This window comes from Taeniopygia guttata, chromosome 1 (assembly GCF_048771995.1).
Source record: "Taeniopygia guttata chromosome 1, bTaeGut7.mat, whole genome shotgun sequence".
Classification (NCBI taxonomy): domain Eukaryota; kingdom Metazoa; phylum Chordata; class Aves; order Passeriformes; family Estrildidae; genus Taeniopygia; species Taeniopygia guttata.
The window spans coordinates 78452114-78472486 of record NC_133024.1 but is presented as its reverse complement, the minus strand read 5'-3'; the positions used below and the strand labels follow the sequence as shown (position 1 = coordinate 78472486).

The following is a 20373-nucleotide window of genomic DNA, read 5'->3' as shown; positions in this document are numbered from 1 at the left end:
TTATTAAGAACTAAAGCAAAGTGCTTCTTTATGAGAAGAATTCTTGCTTGGCATTTAAAATGGTAATACACATTTTCCATCTAATAAAATCCAGTTATTTTTGCAAGCCAAGTGCAAAGCATCATGTTATGCAGTAACAATGCTGATGGGCACACTGCTTAACAGTAAAATATCATGGAAACTCCAAGTTTAACTTTTATTCCGCTGGAATATAACCTTCTACACTTTTCCCAACAGGTAACTTGTATGTGTCTCCTGCACCCCTTTCCTCTGTTTACACTGCTCTGCCACAAACTACAACTGCACGTCAGAGCAATCCATGTGAATTGGTTCATGTTCACAAGGCTCCCATTTACACTCCCTGGAGCAAATGGCCATATCCACATATCTCAGTCAGGAGACAGTCTTTACTGGGTACCAGTTCCAAGTGCACAGAGTTTGTAAATGTCTACATCAAAGCCCAATAAAAATGCATTTGTAGAAGAGAATGCCAAGGATGCACAGTGCAACTATGATTTTGCTTACAGCACAAGCACTACCGCTGTGGTACAAAACTACCATACCAACCTGACAAATTTGGCAAGGTCCATGTCTGTCTGTGTGAACTACGCCAACCTGTCAGCTGTATTTTGCTTTACCCTCAAAAACCAAAAACTCCATCTGGTTCACTCCAGATGGAGGACAGCAGCAAACTACTTGGCCTGCAGAGTGAATAATCACCCAGTCTCTAGAGTGACACAATGAAGTTGAATTGACAGAGTAGATGCACTGTAAGAGTAAAGCCACTGCAGATCTGAAAAGAGCTTGTTAGTTCCAGTTCCAACCCCCAGTCTCAATAGTGAATTAACAGCAGATTAACTTTCAGAAAGTAATCAGCATTAATTCTACTAGCTGCCCTGGAACAGCAGCTCTCCAGCTTCCAAGGCTTCATGCTAGTCTCCTTAAACACTGGTCTCCTTGCATAAGAATTCTGACGCTTAATAAGCATCCTCTGTTATGCAGTAGCGAGACAATAAAGGATTTATATAAAAATTAAGACTAAGGAAGTTACCCCTGCATGCTGGACATTTTGCTGAATCTTATAACTCAATCTTTAACTAAAATATCAAAACCATATATTAGTCCATCAGAAAAAGAATTTTAATGACAATAATAGACTTGCACAGCAGTGGCACTGCAGCTGGAAAAATTCCTCCCCTACAAGGACTTGTCTAGATCCTAGCATGGGATTATTTTCTATCATTAAAAATAAGAGTATCTGATGAAGACAGATGATAAAAAACTGTAGTTCTGACAATTTAAAATGCATTGCAATACTTTCCAGAAGACTTATTAGAATCCAATTTAGAATCATATTTTCATATGTTGCATTTATCAGCAGCTATTTGTTGGAGCAAAGCAGTAGCTTAGACAGTTACAGTTGAGAAAGTATTCCTGAAATATTCAAATAAGTCAAACCAGAGATTTCTTTTGCAAATTTTACACAAAGCCAAATTAAATCAAGACCATTTGCCACCTACTACTTTTCTACATATGTAAGGTTTTGAATTGTAAGAAGATAACAATCTAAATTTGTATACCTAAGCATAGAGCAAGTGCCTCTCTCAGAATTAACCTTGCAGCTCAGCAGGCAATTTTTTAGACTTAGTTCAGCAATCAAACATGCAACAGAAAAGTTTGAAAAGGCAGAAGCTGTCAAAAAAATTCTAAATGAATTATTTACCTATTACACTAGATGTAGTTCCACCAGGACATCCAACTGTAGAAAGGCAAGGACCATTATTTCCTGCACTTGAAACATAGATTACATTGTGTTTCCACACTGCTTCATTAATCACTTCACAAATTCTCCTGAAGTAAGAGAAAGAAATCAACCATTTACTCAACAATATTGCTTTCTTCCACAGGACAAAGCTCCCATTTTTAGTACAACCTTTGACCACCCACCAAACAAGGAAGCTTATGCAGCCTGCTTCCCACACCTAGCAGAGGCGGTTCCAGTACAGAAGCTGACCACAAAAATATCTTCTGGTTTCAAAAAGGAGAGAAAACTATGTAGTGATCCTAGGTCTTAAAAAAATACCCCACACATCATGTGGTGTTGCAACTATAAAAGTTCTTTATTATGCTAAAATATTATTTGTATATGTGTTATAAATCCATGTATGATGTATCTGTATATATATTATAAATTAAAAGCTTTTTCAATGGTTTACTTCTTTCAAAGCCAGTTTAAAATTTATACTGCAGAGTTTCTAACTTATGAATCATGTGAGCCTGGATGATAGCTACTAGCTGACTTACAGAAAACTCAACAAATACAATTCCACCTCTGTGAAATTAAAATACTTTAATCACAGTACTACTCACCCAGAATTTGGCCAGTGAGTTGCTTCTCCATAGCTGTAGTTGACAAGATCACATTTGTATTTTATTGTTTCTATCATCTGATAAAGTAAAAATGGAAGTCAAAATATGTGCTTGTCAAAGAATTAAAGTGACTTCAGGAATGCCAGAAAGCATCTGCTTAAATTTATTTGCTACATATCTAAGAAAGACAGATAAATCTCTTGAATCTAGAAAAAAATTTACTGCAGCCAGATAAGTGCTATTTTCCCTAAGAACTAAGAAACCTCTTCCCTGAAAAGCCTTATTCTTGCCATGTTCCCAGTTATAAATCAAAACATTGCCCTAAGAGAAAACTGCAGACAGCACCAGTATTATCTCAAGAACATAAAATTCTCCTTTCCTGTGCAGTTTGCCTGAACTCCAAAAAGTTGCAAAAAAATTATTGTTCATGTTGCTACAGCAAAATATCCCTATGGATCACAAACATAGTCCTCTATTTTCATATCCTTTTCTTGTGTAAAATTTTTCCTTATCAACTCATTATACAGAAAAGCTCTTGGTCTTTCACTACTAAAAGGAATTATATTTTTCCTCACTCTTAAGAAAAAATGTTTACACAAATACAGCAACATAGGTAGATACTTGTCTTCTATAGTTATCTGAGTAACTATAAAAGATGCATTGAAAACACAAAGAACTTTAAGCAAGTTGGAAGTAACTTCTGTCATGCATCAAGTCAATCAGACACTGCAAGTCTTAGCCTGGAGATCTCCAAGTGCTCTATGCAATGTAAGTTTTGTTTTAAATAAAACACTAGTCTTACAATATGCTTTAAAATAAATTTCTAGTTATTTTTAGGGGTTTTGGCTGTGTTATTTATTGCTTGAAGGTTTTTTGGGTTTTTTTTGCGGGGATGGCATTGTTGTTTTTTCATTTTTTTTGTATTTTTGCTGGAAATACTATAAAACCATAAGCCAAAAAAGCAGGGCATGAACTTTCACAATATTCTACACTTAAGACACACTACTGAGATTAATCATTCAGTGAAATACCCACAGCTCTTATTAGACCAGTGCCAGTTTCCATTGTACTTAGTCTTGTATCACCAATCTTGATTGCAAGAATCTGAGCTCCAGGAGCCACACCATTTCGTTCTGGTTCTTCTGGAAAGTATCCAGCTGCAATACTAGCCACATGTGTTCCATGTGCTCCTGTGCAAATGAAAAGTATGTATTTTTAGTGGACTTAATCTGTAAGAATTCAATATGCTACAGTTCAATTAATTTTAACTTATTGAGCTGTAAGCACATAAATCCAGTCAGTAGCCAGTCACCAGTGCTACTGATACCAAAAGGGTGACAGTGTTCACCAGGACTCAGCAGTGGAGCCAACCCTGTTTAATATTTTTTGATGATCTGGACAAGGGGATTGAGAACATCCTCAGTCACTGTGCAGACAACAACAGACTGGGCAGGAGTGCTGATCAGCTGGAGGACAGGAAGGCTCTACAAAGGGATCTGGACAGGCTGGATCAATAGGGTGAGGCTAATTGTATTTTTAAGGAGAGAAAGGCATCAGGAAGAGAGGAATAAAGAATTAACTTAATTACACTAACTGAAGTTACTTTGAAGGCTAACACTTCCTACTCAAAGTTATGAATACTACACCTGAGACAACTCAGGCAGGAAGGATTAAGAACAGAAGACAGAACTGTACAGAAACATAGAAAGGAACATTTCAGAAAAGTTACCATCTATTTAGAAACCTGAATAGGTTATGTAGCTCTACTGAGATGGGATAGTTTCATGAGGAATTAGGAGCATTTTTCAAAGCAAATGCATCCATACCATCTCAACCACTCTGTCTGCTTCCAGAACAAACCATGATTATTTAAAGAACACTCTAAAACAGGTTCAGAGTGGTTGGAGCTACAGCTATAGTGACACCTGACGTAACAAAAAGAGTCTGCATTAACCTAAATAAAGATCAATACCCATTTTGTTCATGGATACTATATTTAAGACTCTTAAAGTATAAAAGTACAAAGGAGAGCATCTACAAATAAATCAATCATGCCGCTAATATTTAACAAACAAAACAAAAAAGGTCTTTTAAAAGAAGATTCTCTTTAGTTTAGGCTTTAAGATGCATGTACATCTTAAAGAATACCCAAGTATGCACGTTCTATGTATACAAGCTTATGTGCATACAGTTGACAATACTTCATACAAAAATGCAAGCAAGTTTGGTAATGAGCTGTAATTATAAATTTAGTTCAGGAAATATGAGTATTGATCTTAAAAGTCATAATAGCAAATGCTGTACTATGACAGCTGCCTCAAGCCATCCCAAGTAGCAGAAACAGGATCCAATACAAATTACTGTTTCTCATGATACCTACTTAGCAGCAAAATGTTTTTAAGATTATTTTCATTTACCTCCACTTGTCACAATGGAAAGGAGATTTCCATCATCATATATATTCACAGAATAATTCAACATCTCAGATGTCCCAAAAGATCCATATTCCTGAGCCTCTTTGTAGGTTCTCAGCACTGTACAGTTAGTTAAATCACCACTCTCACTGGTATCTATGCAGGCTCTGTTGACAAAAACAAACAGACAATGTCCCAGCTGCTGCAAACGTTTGGTTACCTACCCTCTCTAGCTGAGCATAGCAAAAAGACTTCAAGAAGTTTGGTTCTGTGTTTATGGTATCTTTAAATAGTTCTTTAATCAACTAATTTAAAACTTGGGTTTTTTTTAATGCTTAAGATTCAGAAACTATGAAGTTATTGAAACAAACTGATTTTCAAATACTACTAAATTCAAATCAATCTGTATTTGAAAAGCAGGAGTATGAAAATTTATGCAAGTTCAAGGAAGAAATTTTTCTAAAAGTCCATGTTCAGGGCTGGTACACAAACATTTAAAGTTTTCTGTTTTGTATGAAGCACATGATCAGTAAAGAAACGTGCCATGTTACATCCTGAAGTCTGTGCACAGACACCTGTTTTGTTTAATTCACATCACCACTAGATAGTCAAAACAGTTTTATTCTGCTTCAGAAGAAAAATCCCGTAAACGTACACTCATATCACACTGTCTTCAATAAGACTTTATTCTGTCCCATCTTCATTTGAGACCAAAATTTTGTCAAGAAATTCAACAGGATTATTTTAAAGTGAAAAATACTTAAAACCTCTATAAAGAGGGTAGATATAAAAAGTAACAAGTCTTCAATGCAAGCTACTGTTTTATGTAAAGAACAAGACATTTTAGAAAAGTTTAGCCATTTACCTCCAAGTCTCACCATCATACCACACTACACAATCATATACTGGGCCCGGATCACTGTATTTCTTCTCAAAAGAATTCAACAATTCCACTTGATTTTGAAGTTCTTCCTTTATTAGCTTATTTACCTAATAAGGCAAAAATAAATTCAGATTATTTCAAAAATTATTACAAGATAGGTAATCTTGTATTCTTTCTACTGCTATACATTTTTTCCACTACCTTCCCAGGAATGTTAGACTATCCTAGGAGTCACAAACATCTACAAGTTCAATGGCTTTCAACAGTTCACTATTTATTTATGGCCTATTATATACAACTACTTCTAATTTCTGTAAATGTAACACTTAAAGTCATTATTTTCTTAAAGACTGTTAAATGATAAAGTAGTATCTGAGGCATTTCTGGTACTTCACTGAAATAGTACTTCGTTTACAAAGGTAAGAATATGTTTAGAAAATTCAAGCTTTGAACATGGAAAGGATGGTGGCCTCAAAACATAGCACATGAAATTAAAAATAAAACTCACTGAAAATACCCAACAAATTTTTTGAAGCAATACCATTTTCATATTTGACACCAACTCTCAAAAGTGAGCAACACTAAGCAAACCAAACAACCATGAATATAAAGACTTATAAAATTAATCAGAAGATACACTGATTGGTAAATTATCTGCCATAATACTCACAAGTACCTTTCCTTCACACATATAATTAAACATTTTCATCCTGTCAACCAGTAACAAACTATTGCAAAGAACAAGTTCATAAATTTAGACTTAAAGCAAACCTGTGAGGGAGAGCTATGAGCAGCATCGAATTCTTCTTGTTTCCTACAGGCCTCTGCTAGAGCCAGTCTATGAGCAGGATCCCAGAGCTTTTCCTTGCGCTCTTTCTGCAAAATAAAACAGAGGTTCCCCAACATACTGAGTAATGTATGTCAAAGTTGAAGTCTATAAAGATAATTTGAAAATTATGATTTGAGACGAAGGCTAAAAAAGTTCCATACAATAGTATAAATAAATATAAAGTGCCACACAATAAAAAAAAGCGGTATCAGCAATTTCTGTACTTCTTGTCTCAAAGGACCACTGTGAGGAAGACTTCTAAGCCACCCCCTATTGCTCTGAAAAAAAATCACAAAAGAAATGGAATGAATAAAAATCAGAGAGAATAGTGTTCAAGTATGTTAGCAAATCACAAGCTGTAGTATTCTAACAAAATTAAGAAACAGAACTGTAAAATATGACTATATGTGGGAATCCAGGGCTTCCCTCTGGCTGCCCTGCCAGGTCTGGGACCCTGGCAGGGGTCAGGAACCCCCCTGTACAGAGCCCCGAGAGACACTGTCTCTGATCTCTGTCCATGGAGAGGAGTTTTCAATCTTACAGGATGAATTACAAGCTCTGAGTGTTTGATATCAGCAATAATTAAGTGTGACACGGGTGCAAAAGTAAAATTTTAAGTTTCTAGATTAGGGGTTCAGAGGGGACAAGATGGAGGAAATTGAGTGTGTCTTGTCCTTTTGCTCCTTCTTCATGCCCTCCATGTTTCACTGTAGTGTTGGCATTTTTCTATTGGTTTAGGCTGGGGACACACTGTTCAACGTAGATGATAGATATTGGCACATTATTGTAAATATAGCACAGGTAGTTTCTGGTATATAATGTTTGTAACATCCCACTGAGGGCAGAGCCCCACACGCTGCCCTGCAGGACAGACCTGCGGCAGGGCAGCAGAACATGTTAGAGATAAGCAAGAATAAACAACCCTGAAACCAGCACAGACGAATTATGGCTTCTTCTTTGGCAACAGGGCAGAAAGACAGAGACTTTCTACAATCTCGGAATCATCAATACCCACAGATTCCGACAACTATATACCAGAAAGAAAAGATAATTAACCCTTACCTGAATCCTCTCCTTAAGAGCTTTAGGATAGATATCATAGCCATTTTTTATGCCAATGTGATATTTGCCTGAAGGATTTATCCAGTTTGCTGGAATCTATAGAAAAGTAAATTTAGAAATAAGTTACCTAATGGTTAAAATAACTCCTCAAACAAAAAAGCCCCACACTATGTAAGAGAGCTTAGGAGAACAAATCTGCAAATATTGTCAATTTAATTCCCTGTCTCCATAACAGTAAATACTGCACTCTTCCAACAACATGGCATGGCATTTTCAATCCAGCTCCCAAAAAATCAGTACCAGTTCATGTGACACTGCCATTGAACAGCTTTAAGCATTAGTTGCTCTGATAATCTACTTTTAAAACACAAAGCCCCAGCTTCACTAAATTTCCTGGGCAGAGGTCTGGGGAAATTATAGTACTACAAGCGAAACCTAATATGAGCGAGTATGGTTGGAAGCCATGGCATACATCTAAACATCTCATTTCACATCTTGATACAATTTAGACTCTGTATATCAGGATCCGCTCATCCACTAGAGTAACAGATTCAGCCTTACAATCATCTTCTGTGCAAAATTAAGAAGAAAGCCGACAGCATGGAGAGACAGAAAGATGCGATGCCCCCATATTACATCACAAATCCAATCAGGAAATCAAGAACATGTTAGCAACATTAGTTCTGTGTACTCAAGACCTCTACTGGATTTCATGTCCTTTCTGGAAGCCCTACAGCATTTCTGTTCTATGCATAGTGAGAATTCAGTGAGTCTACAGCTAGGTCTTCACAGATTTTTCAGCCTCTAAATCTATTCACCACGAGCTTAACACAATTCCTCTTGTAGCTTACACAAATGTGGAAAATACTAGCACTTTTAAAGACACTACCACGTCTGATATTTTTAAAGCACGTTAGCACATTTTCTTCAGCCAATTTCCAAAGCTGTATCAGATACTGTTTTGAACAAATAGTTGAATGATTATCAAGCCCCCCCAAAAGCCCTGTACAAACCCCTATTCAGCTACAGAACGTATTAGAAATAAAGACATACAAAAAGTCTAAAAACCACTAAGCAATCTGCATGAAGATGAGAATGAAGCATTAGGTTTGGGTAAGATCTGGTTAGCGGGTTCCAGCTGGGCTAGGGGTGATTTTCCTCACAGTAGCTGATATGGGGCTGTTTTGGATTTGTGCTGGACACCCTTAATAACTCAGGGATGTTTTAGCTGTTGCTGGGAAGTGCTTGCACAGAGTCAAGCCTTTTTCTCTCACCCGTCCCAAACAGTGAGCAGGCTGGAGATGAACAAGGATTTAGGAGGGGACATAGCTGAGACAACTGATCCCTACTTGACCACAGGCATCATGATCAGTATATAGAGTTGGGGAAAGAAGGAAGAAGGGGAATGGTTCAGAGTGATGGCATTTATATTCAAGTCACTATTTGTGTGGAGCCCAGCTTTCCTGCAGATGGCTGAACACCTGCCTGCCCAAGGGAAGTGGTGAATGGATCCCTTGTTTTCCTTTGCTTCCATGCAAGGCTTTTGTTTTACCTATTAAACTGTCTTTGTCTCAACATGTAAGTTTTCTCAATTTCACCCTTCTGATTCTCTTCTCCCCATACTGTCAGGGGAAGGCTGAGTGAGAAGTTCTATGGTGCTTTGCTGCCAGCAGGGTTTAAACCACAACATCTGATTAAAAGGAAGTACCTTCTGTAAAAACCAAAACAGATGCTAAATTTTCTGTTAACCAAAGAAGATGTTCAGTGGTTTCTCTGTACCACCAAATACTCACTTTTAAAGTTCTTCCAGAAAGACCAATAATTTCTCCATCTTTAGGTTCTGCAACGGTACATGTTGTTACATCACCACTGCCCGTAGTGTCAATTATATCAATTATCTTCGGTTTCCCATCAGTTGTAATCTGAAAATATGAGCACAGAAAAATTGGAAAATGTACTTGATTACATTTTAGCACACAAACCAGGAAAGTTTTGTTATTAAAAATATCAACTAGCTTTTTCAGACACCCAATCTTTAACTGAAGAAAATAAAACCAACTTGAACACAAGATAAATTTTCAAAGAACTAAGACCAACATGTCCCTCTTTCTGGTTCATACAAAATTTCTAATAAAGATTTAGAAGAGAAAAAAGTAAAAACATTGTATCAACAAAGCACAGGCAGCCTCAATCTAAAACCAAGCCTAAATTTGCAAAAAACATATTTGCAAGAATTACTATTTGTTTTCATATTATTTGCTGTGTTATTTGTGACCCCTAATTCTGGATAAATTTTATAGTAATGAGTGCACCAGTAAGAAAATGACAGGTACTGAAGTACAAGCTCTCACAAACTGGAATCTCTCAACTGACCTTAAAGGAACCATAAAAGGGACACAAGTTACTATTACCTTATTTTTCCTGTTTCAAAGACTCTTCTATGTGTTTTAATCCACTTGAACTGTTAGTAGCTACAGCTACGTACACCTAATACTTCTATAAGGAGTCTGGAAAGATGTTACAGAAGCCTCCCAGAACCTAAAGAGGGCCTATAAGAAACCTGGAAGCAACTTTTTACATGACACAGGTAGTGATAGGACAAGGAAGAATGGCTTTAAACTAAAGGAGACTATCAAACTAGTTATAGGAAGAAATTTTTCACTGTAAGAACATTGAAACACTGGAACAGGTTGCCCAGAGAGGCAGTGGATGCCCCATGCCTGGAAACATTCAAGGTCAGGTTGGATGGGGTTCTGAGCAATCTGACCTAGTTGAAGATGTCCTTGCTCCCTGAAGGCAGGTTGGACTAGGTGGCCTTTCAAAGTCCCCTCCAATCCAAACCATTCTACGATTCTATGAATTGAGCATGTACACATATTTTTACAGTTCTTTAGCAAAGACTGGTTTAAAAAAAGAAGGTATCAACCATCTTCCTAATATTTCCTATACATGAACTACACTGAAGGTGAAAAAAGCTTCATATTCAGAAAAGCAGCAACATTTGCTGTTTTCTACCATTTAAATATATGGCACTTTTGCCTTTATTCTCTATCAATAATTTTGATGTTAGACATAATATATGGAAGGTTCTTTTGTTCCAATAATGTTCTGGAATTGTGAATTCAGCTACTGGAAGCTACTGACATATTCAAACTGTTTCATAAAAGTCACTCTGCTGCTGCCAAAAGGACAAGAGTCAGACTCTTATCACATCTCAGCAAACAAGGATAGGTACTTCCATGGCCTCAAATTCATGGCTTAAAAAAAGACAAACAACAAACATAAACCCAACCAAAACCATACAACCCAAAAAAACAACCTCCTAGAAACTCAACAACAAAAAACCAACCCTGAAAAATAACAAGCAACATCCCCAATGAAAACAGGCTTAAACAGCTTAAATATAAATATTCCAAACCCATAGCAACCATAAAAACAGCATCAATTTAATTTCCCAGAAGGTAAAAAATACTGCTTTTGAATAGGCTTGCTAGGGATGAACTTTCATGGCAGAAACCAACACTCTGTTCATAGAAATTCAAGTTCACGGGAGAAAATCTTTAGAATATCTTAATCTGGTAAAACATCAACTGAATGACAGTTACACAGCAGTGAAAATTTACTTGGGGAACAGTGTGTAGACACTAAATCACACACTTTTCAAGCATTTGTAATTAATATCTTCAATGTTGACCACAATTCACACAAAAGAGCTGCAGCAATACTAAAGCAACTGCAAGCCAATCCTGATATTAGCAGCACTGGACATTCTTCAGTATGCCTCTACAAAGTAAACTATTCAGTCATCAAAGTACAAGGAAACAAGAACGAAAATGTAATCCAAGGTGACTTGCTTGAAGGAGGCAAGTTATACAGCAACAGGTGGCCAGAACACAGATTTATGCTGCAGAAAGCTTGGGTAGTTTTAGAAGTTGTTTCCTAGCCCGAAAGACAAGGTGCAACCCCTACATTCTATGGCTCTCTGCCTCCTAGCTGAAACCTAGCAGGCCCACACATGCATGTGAGTTTGTACTGTCAGAACCAACAGATCAGTCTTTCAGTCAGACACAAGAAACTCAGAGTTTCAGCTGGTCTCAGGCTCAATTCCTAACAGCAGCAATCCAGACAGGTTCACGGTAATTCAGTGCAAGTAACCGATACAGCAGCTCCTGCTGCCATGAACTGCTCTTCGGCACACTGCCCACCAGCAGCAAGGCCAGAGTGAAACTTAAGAGTTCAGCTCAGTTTTCTTTTGCAAATCTTTTAATTCTGAGTTTAAAATTATAATAAAAAATACTCAAGTGACCTTGATCAATTTTCTTATGCAAAGAGAAGAGTCCTGAAGTAATGAATTGATTACAGACAGAAGGTACATTCTAGTACATTTTGCATTAAAATTTAAAAAAAAAAAGAATTTTTATTCAATTAAAAATATTTTATACTGTGTTTAGAAAAAAAATCCCCAATCCTGCCTTAATTATTATGGCTTGCCTATAGGCATTTGTAAAACAAATTATTAGTTTAAAACTGAAAACTACTTTGCTGTTTATACATTTCTGCTTGAAGTTTTAAAATCCTACTTACATGTTAGTTCTGACTTTGTAAAGCAGATATATTAGTAAACTGAGAACACTAAAATTAATCTATGTGCATAATCCTGGCAACTGATGCAAGTTATAATAGAAGTAGAGGAGCACCAGTATATATCACAATCACAACACAAGAAAAAGGAAAGTCAGAAGCATTTTAGCATGTTTTTGCCAGCCCATACAATCACTGACTCCAATTGACAGCTACCGCAGCCACAAGAGGTGAACAAGTTCTTCAGCACTTTGGTCACGGGACAGCTGATCATCATCATCATAAATAAAATAACTTCCAAGCAATTTTTTTAAACTCAGTGCTGAAAAGCAAGTAAAACCAAACTAGCTGCTACTGCTAAAAAGTTGTCACATAAAAGTTAATGTTAGTAAATAATAATTCTAAATGCCACTTCACAAAATAAAACAAATTTGCAAGAAGCAAAATGAATTGACTTACCTATCATAAAACATAAGAAACCACAATAGGAACAAGGAAAGGGAAAAGCACAGGGAAGGGCTGAACAAAGATTATACATATACAACCACAACACTCCATTAAATGCACCTAAAATTTCATCAGTCACTGTGCCTTAATGAGTAATTACAAACAGTGACTCGGCAGACAGTAGGAAATACATTCTACCAAGAGGACTGAAAGGGGAAAATCTCATATGAAAGAAGCAGACAAACAAAACTTTACAATTGGTGTCAACTGGTGGAAAAGCAATGGAAGAGGAGGTAGAAGGAATTCCCTAGGGGGCACTGGGTTCCCTAGGGGGCACTGGGTTCCCTAGGGAAATTCCCTAGGGTTACAAAAAATTCATAAAGAAAAGGAAACTAAATACAAACTAGATTAACATTTTATACGTTAAAGAAAGCCAACCAACAGAAAACAGGCCTAAGAAGGTTTTGTTAATTATTCTCTCTACAGCAGCAAGCATCCAGGGAAGAATAGAAACATAACGATATTTTCCTGTTAAACTCTGTCCCTCGGAAAGGGAACAAACAGTGCCATCAATGTTTACAAACCAAGTCAGAGAATCAACAAACAAAGGAACCCTACTCAGGAATGAAACACAAGGGAGCAGCAAAGAAATTAACTGTTTTGTTCTGACTAAGAACTCCACTATATTCAAATCAGGGTAGCTCATTTTAGCCTGTAATAATTATTGTCATTAACCAGAACTCAAAGTTGTAATACTAATCAATCTTGCTATAGGTTTGCAACTGATTCAACATCTCCTAGCTCTAACTCTATGCCAGGATCTGACAGTAAGAAAAAGCAGCAGCAAAGACAGGGGTGTAAAAAAAAAAAAAAATCCAAAAATTGTCCTAAGGTTAGAAACTACTTCTTGCAGTACAGCTATGCTGTGTCACTACCTATGCCCAGGACTGATTCACTGCATTGAGGCAAAATGTAAACCGGTAAATACTCCGGAGACTGAGAACATGCTTTTGCTGAAGAAAACACCTACAAAGCTATTCTAGACTGGGTGCTGGCTATGCCTCCTTTATAACTCCCTGTGCAGTAAGTCTCCCAAGGCTGTACTTTAGGAAGCCCCTTAAGCCAGGTCTATTAAGTGGCAGTGTGGAGAGATCACACAACTTCTTTACAAGTTTTTCTAACAACCCTGCAAACTTACTCTCACCCACTGCAACATGAATTCCACACCATCCTCGCTGAATCTTTTACTTCTTCTACACTCTCTGGCTCTCTGCCTCCTAGCTGAAACCTAGCAGCTAAAAAATCTTTTACTGCACTACCTGAAATTTTATCCTGTGTGTAAAGAAAATAAGTTGGAGAAAACTGATGTGGTCAACAGGGAAATCAAGATGCTTCATAAATACCCCTTAACGAGCCTTGGGTTACCTATATCAGAATAAAGCTTCCCAATACTGTCAATAACTTCATATTGAGGTTTTGTTGTTGACCATTCACACTGAATGATACTCATTCATGACCTCTAGAAACTCAGGGCTTTTTGCTTTTATATGTGAAACTTCAGAACTATGCACATTATTCCATTTATATTCACACCTTCTTAATTGTCTTCCATTACCTTCTGCTCTGCCCATGATATTATCATGCTTTGCTTTTTGCTAGCTTTCATTAAGCTTTCCAATTACTCTCCCACTTACCCAAAACTTCTTGCCAAAAGCACCAGCTTCATTTTAGCTTAAATCAATCAAAGTTACAGCTGTCCTTCCTTCCACCCAAACTGTCCCCTTAACTCATCCTCTAGTTTCACTGCATCCCAAAAGGAGTCATTTCAGAACACGGAACAAACGATCTGCCACGGTCAGGTCCCTGAATGAAGTCACTAAGGAGTTAATTCCACACCAAAGAAAAGATAGAAATCAACACAAGCCGTGCTTAGTCAAAACAAAACAAAGGATTCAGAGTCCGAGTGAGTTGCATACAACTTCGAATCATTCTTCCACGGACTCTTCTGTCATCACTCAGAGAAAACATGTTGAGAAGAAATCAAAAGCAGCAGTGACACAAAAGGCCACATGCAAACTTACAAGATAAAGAAATGTTAAGAGACAAGGGTTACAAGAAATAAGGGCTGAGAAATGCCCAAACTAACATCACACAGAAATTTACAAAACCGACATGGAAACACAAAGTTGGCAGATTAAAAAAAAAAAAAAAAAAAAAAGTTGGCAGAATCCAATTTGATACAGACTGTTATTGCAATAAAACTCACGAGAAATAAAAAGAGAAGGGTATGCAAATTGTGCCAGAAATGCACTTTTCATGTAAAAGACCTAGGCGGCTACGTGTAGCCTCGAGCTACCTACAGCCGAAGTAACGCGAAGGTTTAACAAAAACACAAAGCGTTCTTTTATAATGAGCTCTGCGTGAGAGAAGGCAGCCCATTAGACTTAAGTGCCATAACACGCCCGTGGACGGCTTAGGAGGAGGAGGATCCTCACCGCAGCACCCGGAGTGACCGGCGCGGAGCCCACGGCTACGGCATCTCCCGCCCTCCGCACCCGAGCCCCGCTCACGCTGGGCGCGAACCGGGAGCGGACACACAGCCACGAGTCCCCGGGACAGGGACAGTCCCCGGGACAGCCCTCCGGGGCCTCCCCTGCTCTCGCCGCCGCTGCCCCGGGCCGCCCGAGTGCCAGCGCCGGCTCCGTGCTCGTCCCCGTCCTGCCGGGGTCGGTCCGGCGGGACTCGGGAGCTCCCTGCGAGCCGCAGCCATGACCCAGCGCTGCCGCCGCCCTGCTCTACCTGCATGCCCGGCGCCCCGGGGTCCACGCCGGTGTCCAGCACGGCCAGCAGCACTCCCCGCCCGTCGAAGTCGGGGAAGCGGGCGAGGAAGGCGGCGGCGCCGGTCTCCTTCTTGGGCAGGAGCCCGTGGAACGGGAACGGCTCCTCGGCGGCGGCCGCCATGGCGCGAGACCGGGCTGCGGGTTCGGCGGGGACAGGCTGCGAGAGGCCACGGGACGGCGGCGCATGCGCGGTGCCGGCCCGCCGGCCCGCGGGGATGCGCACCCCCTGGCGGCCCGAGGCGCGAGCAGCACCGCAGCTAAACTGACCAATAGGGAGCCGAGGCGAGCGGGGACTGCTGTGGAGGCAGCCAATCAGGGGAGGGACGCGTTCCACGCGCCGGGGCTGTGGCGGCCACGTAGGGCGGCGGCGGGAGCCGAGGGCACCTTCCAGCGCCGCGCCCCGCCCCGGGGCTCCTTCCAGCGCCGCGCCCGGCCCCGGGGCTCCTTCCAGCGCCGCCCCCCGCCCCGGGGCTCCTTCCAGCGCCGCCCCCCGCCCCGGGGCTCCTTCCAGCGCCCCGCCCCGCCCCGGGGCTCCTTCCAGCGGCGCGACCCGCCCCGGGGCTCCTTCCAGCGCCGCGCCCCGCCCCGGGGCTCCCGGCCCGCACCGGGCTGCGGCCTCCGTCAGTGCGGGGGTGCCCGGCGTCCTCCTAATCGAAAACGGAATCACGGAATCGCTTAGGTTGGAAAAGACCGCTGAGATCATCAAGTTCAAACTCTGACCGAAAGCCATGGCGCTGTCTACCAGACCATGGCACTGACTGCCAAGTCCAGCCTTTCCTTAAACATCTCCAGGGACCGTGACTCCACCATCTCCCCGGGCAGCCCATTCCAATATCTAATCACGCTTTCTGTGACGAATTTCTTCCTGGTGTCTAAAGTGAACCTCCTCTGGCACACGTCTTTAGGCCATTTCCTCTCCATTTCCTCTGAGGTTGTCACTGGCTGCCTGGGAGAAGAGGCCGACCCCCGCCTGGCTGCACCCTCCTGTCAGGTGGTTGTAGCGAGCACTAAAGTCTCCTTTGAGCCTCCTTTACTCAAATAACCGATGTGCAGACATTTACTTAATGATTTTTTTTTTCTTTTTTTTTTTTTTTCCTGCTGATTCATTGTTCAGGATAAATAGGTCCCGCGGTGGCAATACCAATGCAACTGTTTAGCAAAGAGCAGGAAAAACCCCCCAAAACCAAAAACCAACCAACCAAAAAACCCCAAACAAGCCCCCAACCACACAAAACAAACAAACAAAAACAAAAGAAGGAAAGCCACAAAAACCCTAACAAAACAAACAAAAAACCTCCAACAACAACAACAAACCCAAAAGACTACCTAAAGGGGGAAAAACCCCCAGAACAACAAGCCGAAAGGACTACCTAAAGGCTATTGGAAGCTCAAAATAAAAGTTTTGGTGATGTTGTTAACAGAAAATCTCAACTTTGAACAGAGGTCAGAGGTTTCAAAAGGTATTTTTCTAGCTTTCATGCTCACATACAAACTTGCAAAAGAACCTGAACTATGGAGTACTAGAAAACACACACAGAATGTCTTTTGGGATCATGTCTTGTTAGTGTCTGACACGTGCCCCTTCAGCCATTTTAGCTGGTAATAAACATAAACCTGGTTGATTTCTGGAGGATGACTTTGCTTTCTTCAGGAAAGTTTCTATTTAGAGTCACCTTGGCAGACAAATGTGTTAGTGAGTTCACTGTAAAGCAGTGGGGATTTTGACTTCTGAGAGTTCTTCTGTTTGTCTTTTTTTTGTTTCACAGGTCTGATGAGATTATTATTGAATGTTTGTGAGACATTAATCTTCATTGAAATGGAGCAGGCATTTGTTCCTTCTCTTGAAGTAGTGGGAGAGGGTTGCTAGCACATAGGTGTACTCCATTTTTCCCCGCATTTTGTCAGCTACTGTCAGCATTGTCTTCTAGCTCACTAATGCCTTTAGAGATCCATATGATTTTTATGCAAGTACTAAAATAAACCTGAAGAGCACTGCCTTAAAAATACACAGTATTAAAAAAGTGAAAGCTGTACGGTATGAATGTAGCATGTAACTCAATCTGCTTCCCACTTTGCTTTTCAATCATAAATCAAAATTTTACATTTTGATGTCAAGATACCATGTACTTAGTTTTCTGATGTCTGACTGCCATAACCAGACTTTTAAAAATATATATTATGTAAAACTTTGACTGATTTTACTATGGTGGAGAGAATTATTTTGACAAGGTGATTGTTCACTTGTTTTATACCTAATTCACTGTCCATTTGAGTTTGGTTTTCCTTCTGTTTATCATAGCTAGTGCATTTCAGTGGGAGAAGCTTGTATTTCTGGCAGCATGTCGACGTGAACAGAAGTCTCATATGCCCCATAGTTTGAGACATTAAACTACAACAAATTCTCAGAATATTTCACATCCCATTCAATGGAAAAGCTGTATGTTATAATTTAGAAACATTTGTTATAGCCCTGGGAATTTCTTCCCTGTTCACTTGCCTTGGTCTCAAAGTACCACAAACAACTCATATAATTAGCAGGTACATATTGTTCAGGTATGTATAATTTATGTGCACTGCCAAGTGGCAGGGCAGGTTCTGCAGGAAAACCCAGGATTTGGGGAAGGTGTGCTAATCAACCTTTAACTGACTTGAAAGTGATACCATGAAAAGAAAAACAACTTTGGTGACAATCTTCAAAAAGTAGCTATTTTGTTAATTGTATGATTATAAGTATAGTGTTAGGACATGAGCTTAAGGATAAAGTTGTGCATCTTACTGAGACTTTGCAGATCCTGAGCATACTGAGTTTTTTTTTAATTTTAAACTTAATCCTGCACTTCTCAGGCTTCTTATGTTTAGTGTGCTAGGTTAAGGGTTGACTAACACTCCCAAGTCCTCCACTGAAACATGTCTTTAAGCACCACATCTGAATCTATTCAAATACTTCCAGTGATGGTGACTCAACCCCTTCTATCATGGGCAGCATGTTCCAGATGGGGAAAACCTTTTTAATCAGGACCTGTAGCAGCAATAGGGTGACTAAAAGAGAATAGATTCAGACTAGATGTAAGGAAAAGTTTGTTTTACAATGAGAGTAGGGAAACACTGTAACAGCTTGCCCACAAGAGCTGTGGATGCCCCATCCCTGGAAACATTGAAGGTTAGGTTGGATGGGGCTCTGAGCAAACTGATCTAGTTGAAGATGTCCCTGTTTGTTGCAGGGAGATTGGACTAGATGGCATTTCAAGGCCTCTTCCAACCCAAACCTTTCTGTGGTTCTATGAACCTTTGACCAGTTAGTTAGATTTGCATGGACCTGTGATGCTCCAACAGATTCTGCTCTGAATACTCCCAATATGGATGTGCTCCTAGGTCTGCATCTGAGACCTGGCAAAGCTGTTCTGGTCTTGACAGCCATGAGTGATTCCTCATATTGCTCACGTGTCAGACATGCCAGGATACGGAGCTGGCCAGCGATCACCTTTGATTTCATGTGCAGCCTAATGCACAGTGGATGAGAAGGCTGAACGCACCTGCTGCATCTTCTGCCTGATGTTACACCCAGAAATCCCATTCTGGGTTAAAAATCCCTTTTCTGTCTGAGCACGCATCTTTCTGCAAATGAAATGCTCTAGCTGCTGCAAGGTTCTCTCTGAGTCAGGCAGTTCTGTTTTGCATGGAAACATCCCAAAGCGAACCCGAAACAACATGACCTAATATCTTTCTAGTACAGGCATTGACATGAACGTAGAAGTACTGGGCTGTTTGTTCTTTCTCTAATTAATGTTAAATTATTCTATTCAAAGTATCAATTGGAGTTGCGCACAAGCTGTTTAAATTTCAGTTGCAGCAATTACCTTAGTCACTATGTTTCACATTTCACCCACTCCTTTCAAACCTGCCTGAGTTACAACATGTGGAGAGGAGGAATCATTCTACCAGTTAGGTGGTGAGAGGATGTGTTTGATGCAATTGTATTAGCCAAGCACTTCAGTGTTTTGAGTGAGGTCATTAATTAACAAGGGTCTCAGTAGATACTCTTCCTTATTCCCCCTTTATGAGGTTGGACTGGCTTCAGGGAATAATGGGAAGAGATGATCCTTGAATGAGGTGGATTTCAAGATATGATTTAAAGTCCTGTCATTGCCTCTGTCTCCCTTTCCCATTGGCTCTTGCTATTGTTGTGTAAGCATAAAACAACACAAATCCTCCAGAAGAAGCAGTTTCCAACTCCTTCCCAGCCTGAAGCATGGCCATTCACTCTTGTTCTTCTGCTCCGCAAGTTACTTGTGCTGTTGTGACTTCTTGATGGAACTGGTAAAGAAATAAATCTGTCTGAAAACTATCCCACATAAGTGGTTGGGAGCTGATACCTGAGACAGGCTCCTGTACCATGCTTATGCTGGTGCAGAGTAGGGATGATCCATCACAGTACTCCTGAGACAAACACATCATGGAACTAAGGCATTACATGAGGGAACTTTGCCACTGCACACTCTGTCAGGGAAACTGGGTTTAGAGGATTTGGGGTTTTGGTTTTTTTTTACCAGGTTCTGTACTGAGCCTTCTGTAAAGTGCCTGCACAGCTACAAGCCTGTGTAAATTTTTTTTGCGTGTATCTAATAAAGGCTTTCAAAGAAGGCCTCATCCCAGTTATTTTTCCGTTATTTACTACTGAACAGTTTAGCATGGACAAGAGTATCAAATCTGCAGATTGAACCTTTCAATGCTTTTTCTTCACAGAGCGAAAACATTTACTCATCTTTTAGTTTTGATATCTAACCTTCCTTAATGGACATTGTATCTTTAACTTTGTCTTCAGGAAGTTATTTACTTGGTTGGTTCAATTTGCCATGCCCTTCCCTTGATAAATATAAAAGATCATTGCATACATATAAAATTATGAGCTCATTAGTGAACCACAGCTGGTGTTAATCTCCAACACAA

At 40.0% G+C, this 20373-nt stretch overlaps 1 protein-coding gene across 4 annotated transcripts in view; it reads right to left on the bottom strand.

Moving 5' to 3' along the window:
- TPP2 (tripeptidyl peptidase 2) overlaps positions 1-16266 on the bottom strand; it is a 52816-nt gene extending 36550 nt beyond the window's left edge. The window contains exons 1-9 of one of the 4 annotated variants that reach the window (XR_012056835.1): positions 15386-16266; positions 9352-9480; positions 7559-7654; positions 6439-6543; positions 5650-5774; positions 4788-4951; positions 3406-3560; positions 2371-2447; positions 1724-1851 (exon numbers count right to left, since the gene is read on the bottom strand). Coding sequence is in view for 2 of the 4 variants with exons in the window: in XM_030276757.4 (XP_030132617.4) it covers positions 1724-1851; positions 2371-2447; positions 3406-3560; positions 4788-4951; positions 5650-5774; positions 6439-6543; positions 7559-7654; positions 9352-9480; positions 15386-16156 (1750 nt within the window). In the remaining 2 variants the exon portion in view is untranslated. The remainder of the gene's footprint in view (positions 1-1723; positions 1852-2370; positions 2448-3405; positions 3561-4787; positions 4952-5649; positions 5775-6438; positions 6544-7558; positions 7655-9351; positions 9481-15385) is intronic. The other 3 variants (XR_012056836.1, XM_030276757.4, XM_030276768.4) reach the window with 3 other exon arrangements.
- Between the last annotated feature and the right edge of the window lie 4107 nt (positions 16267-20373).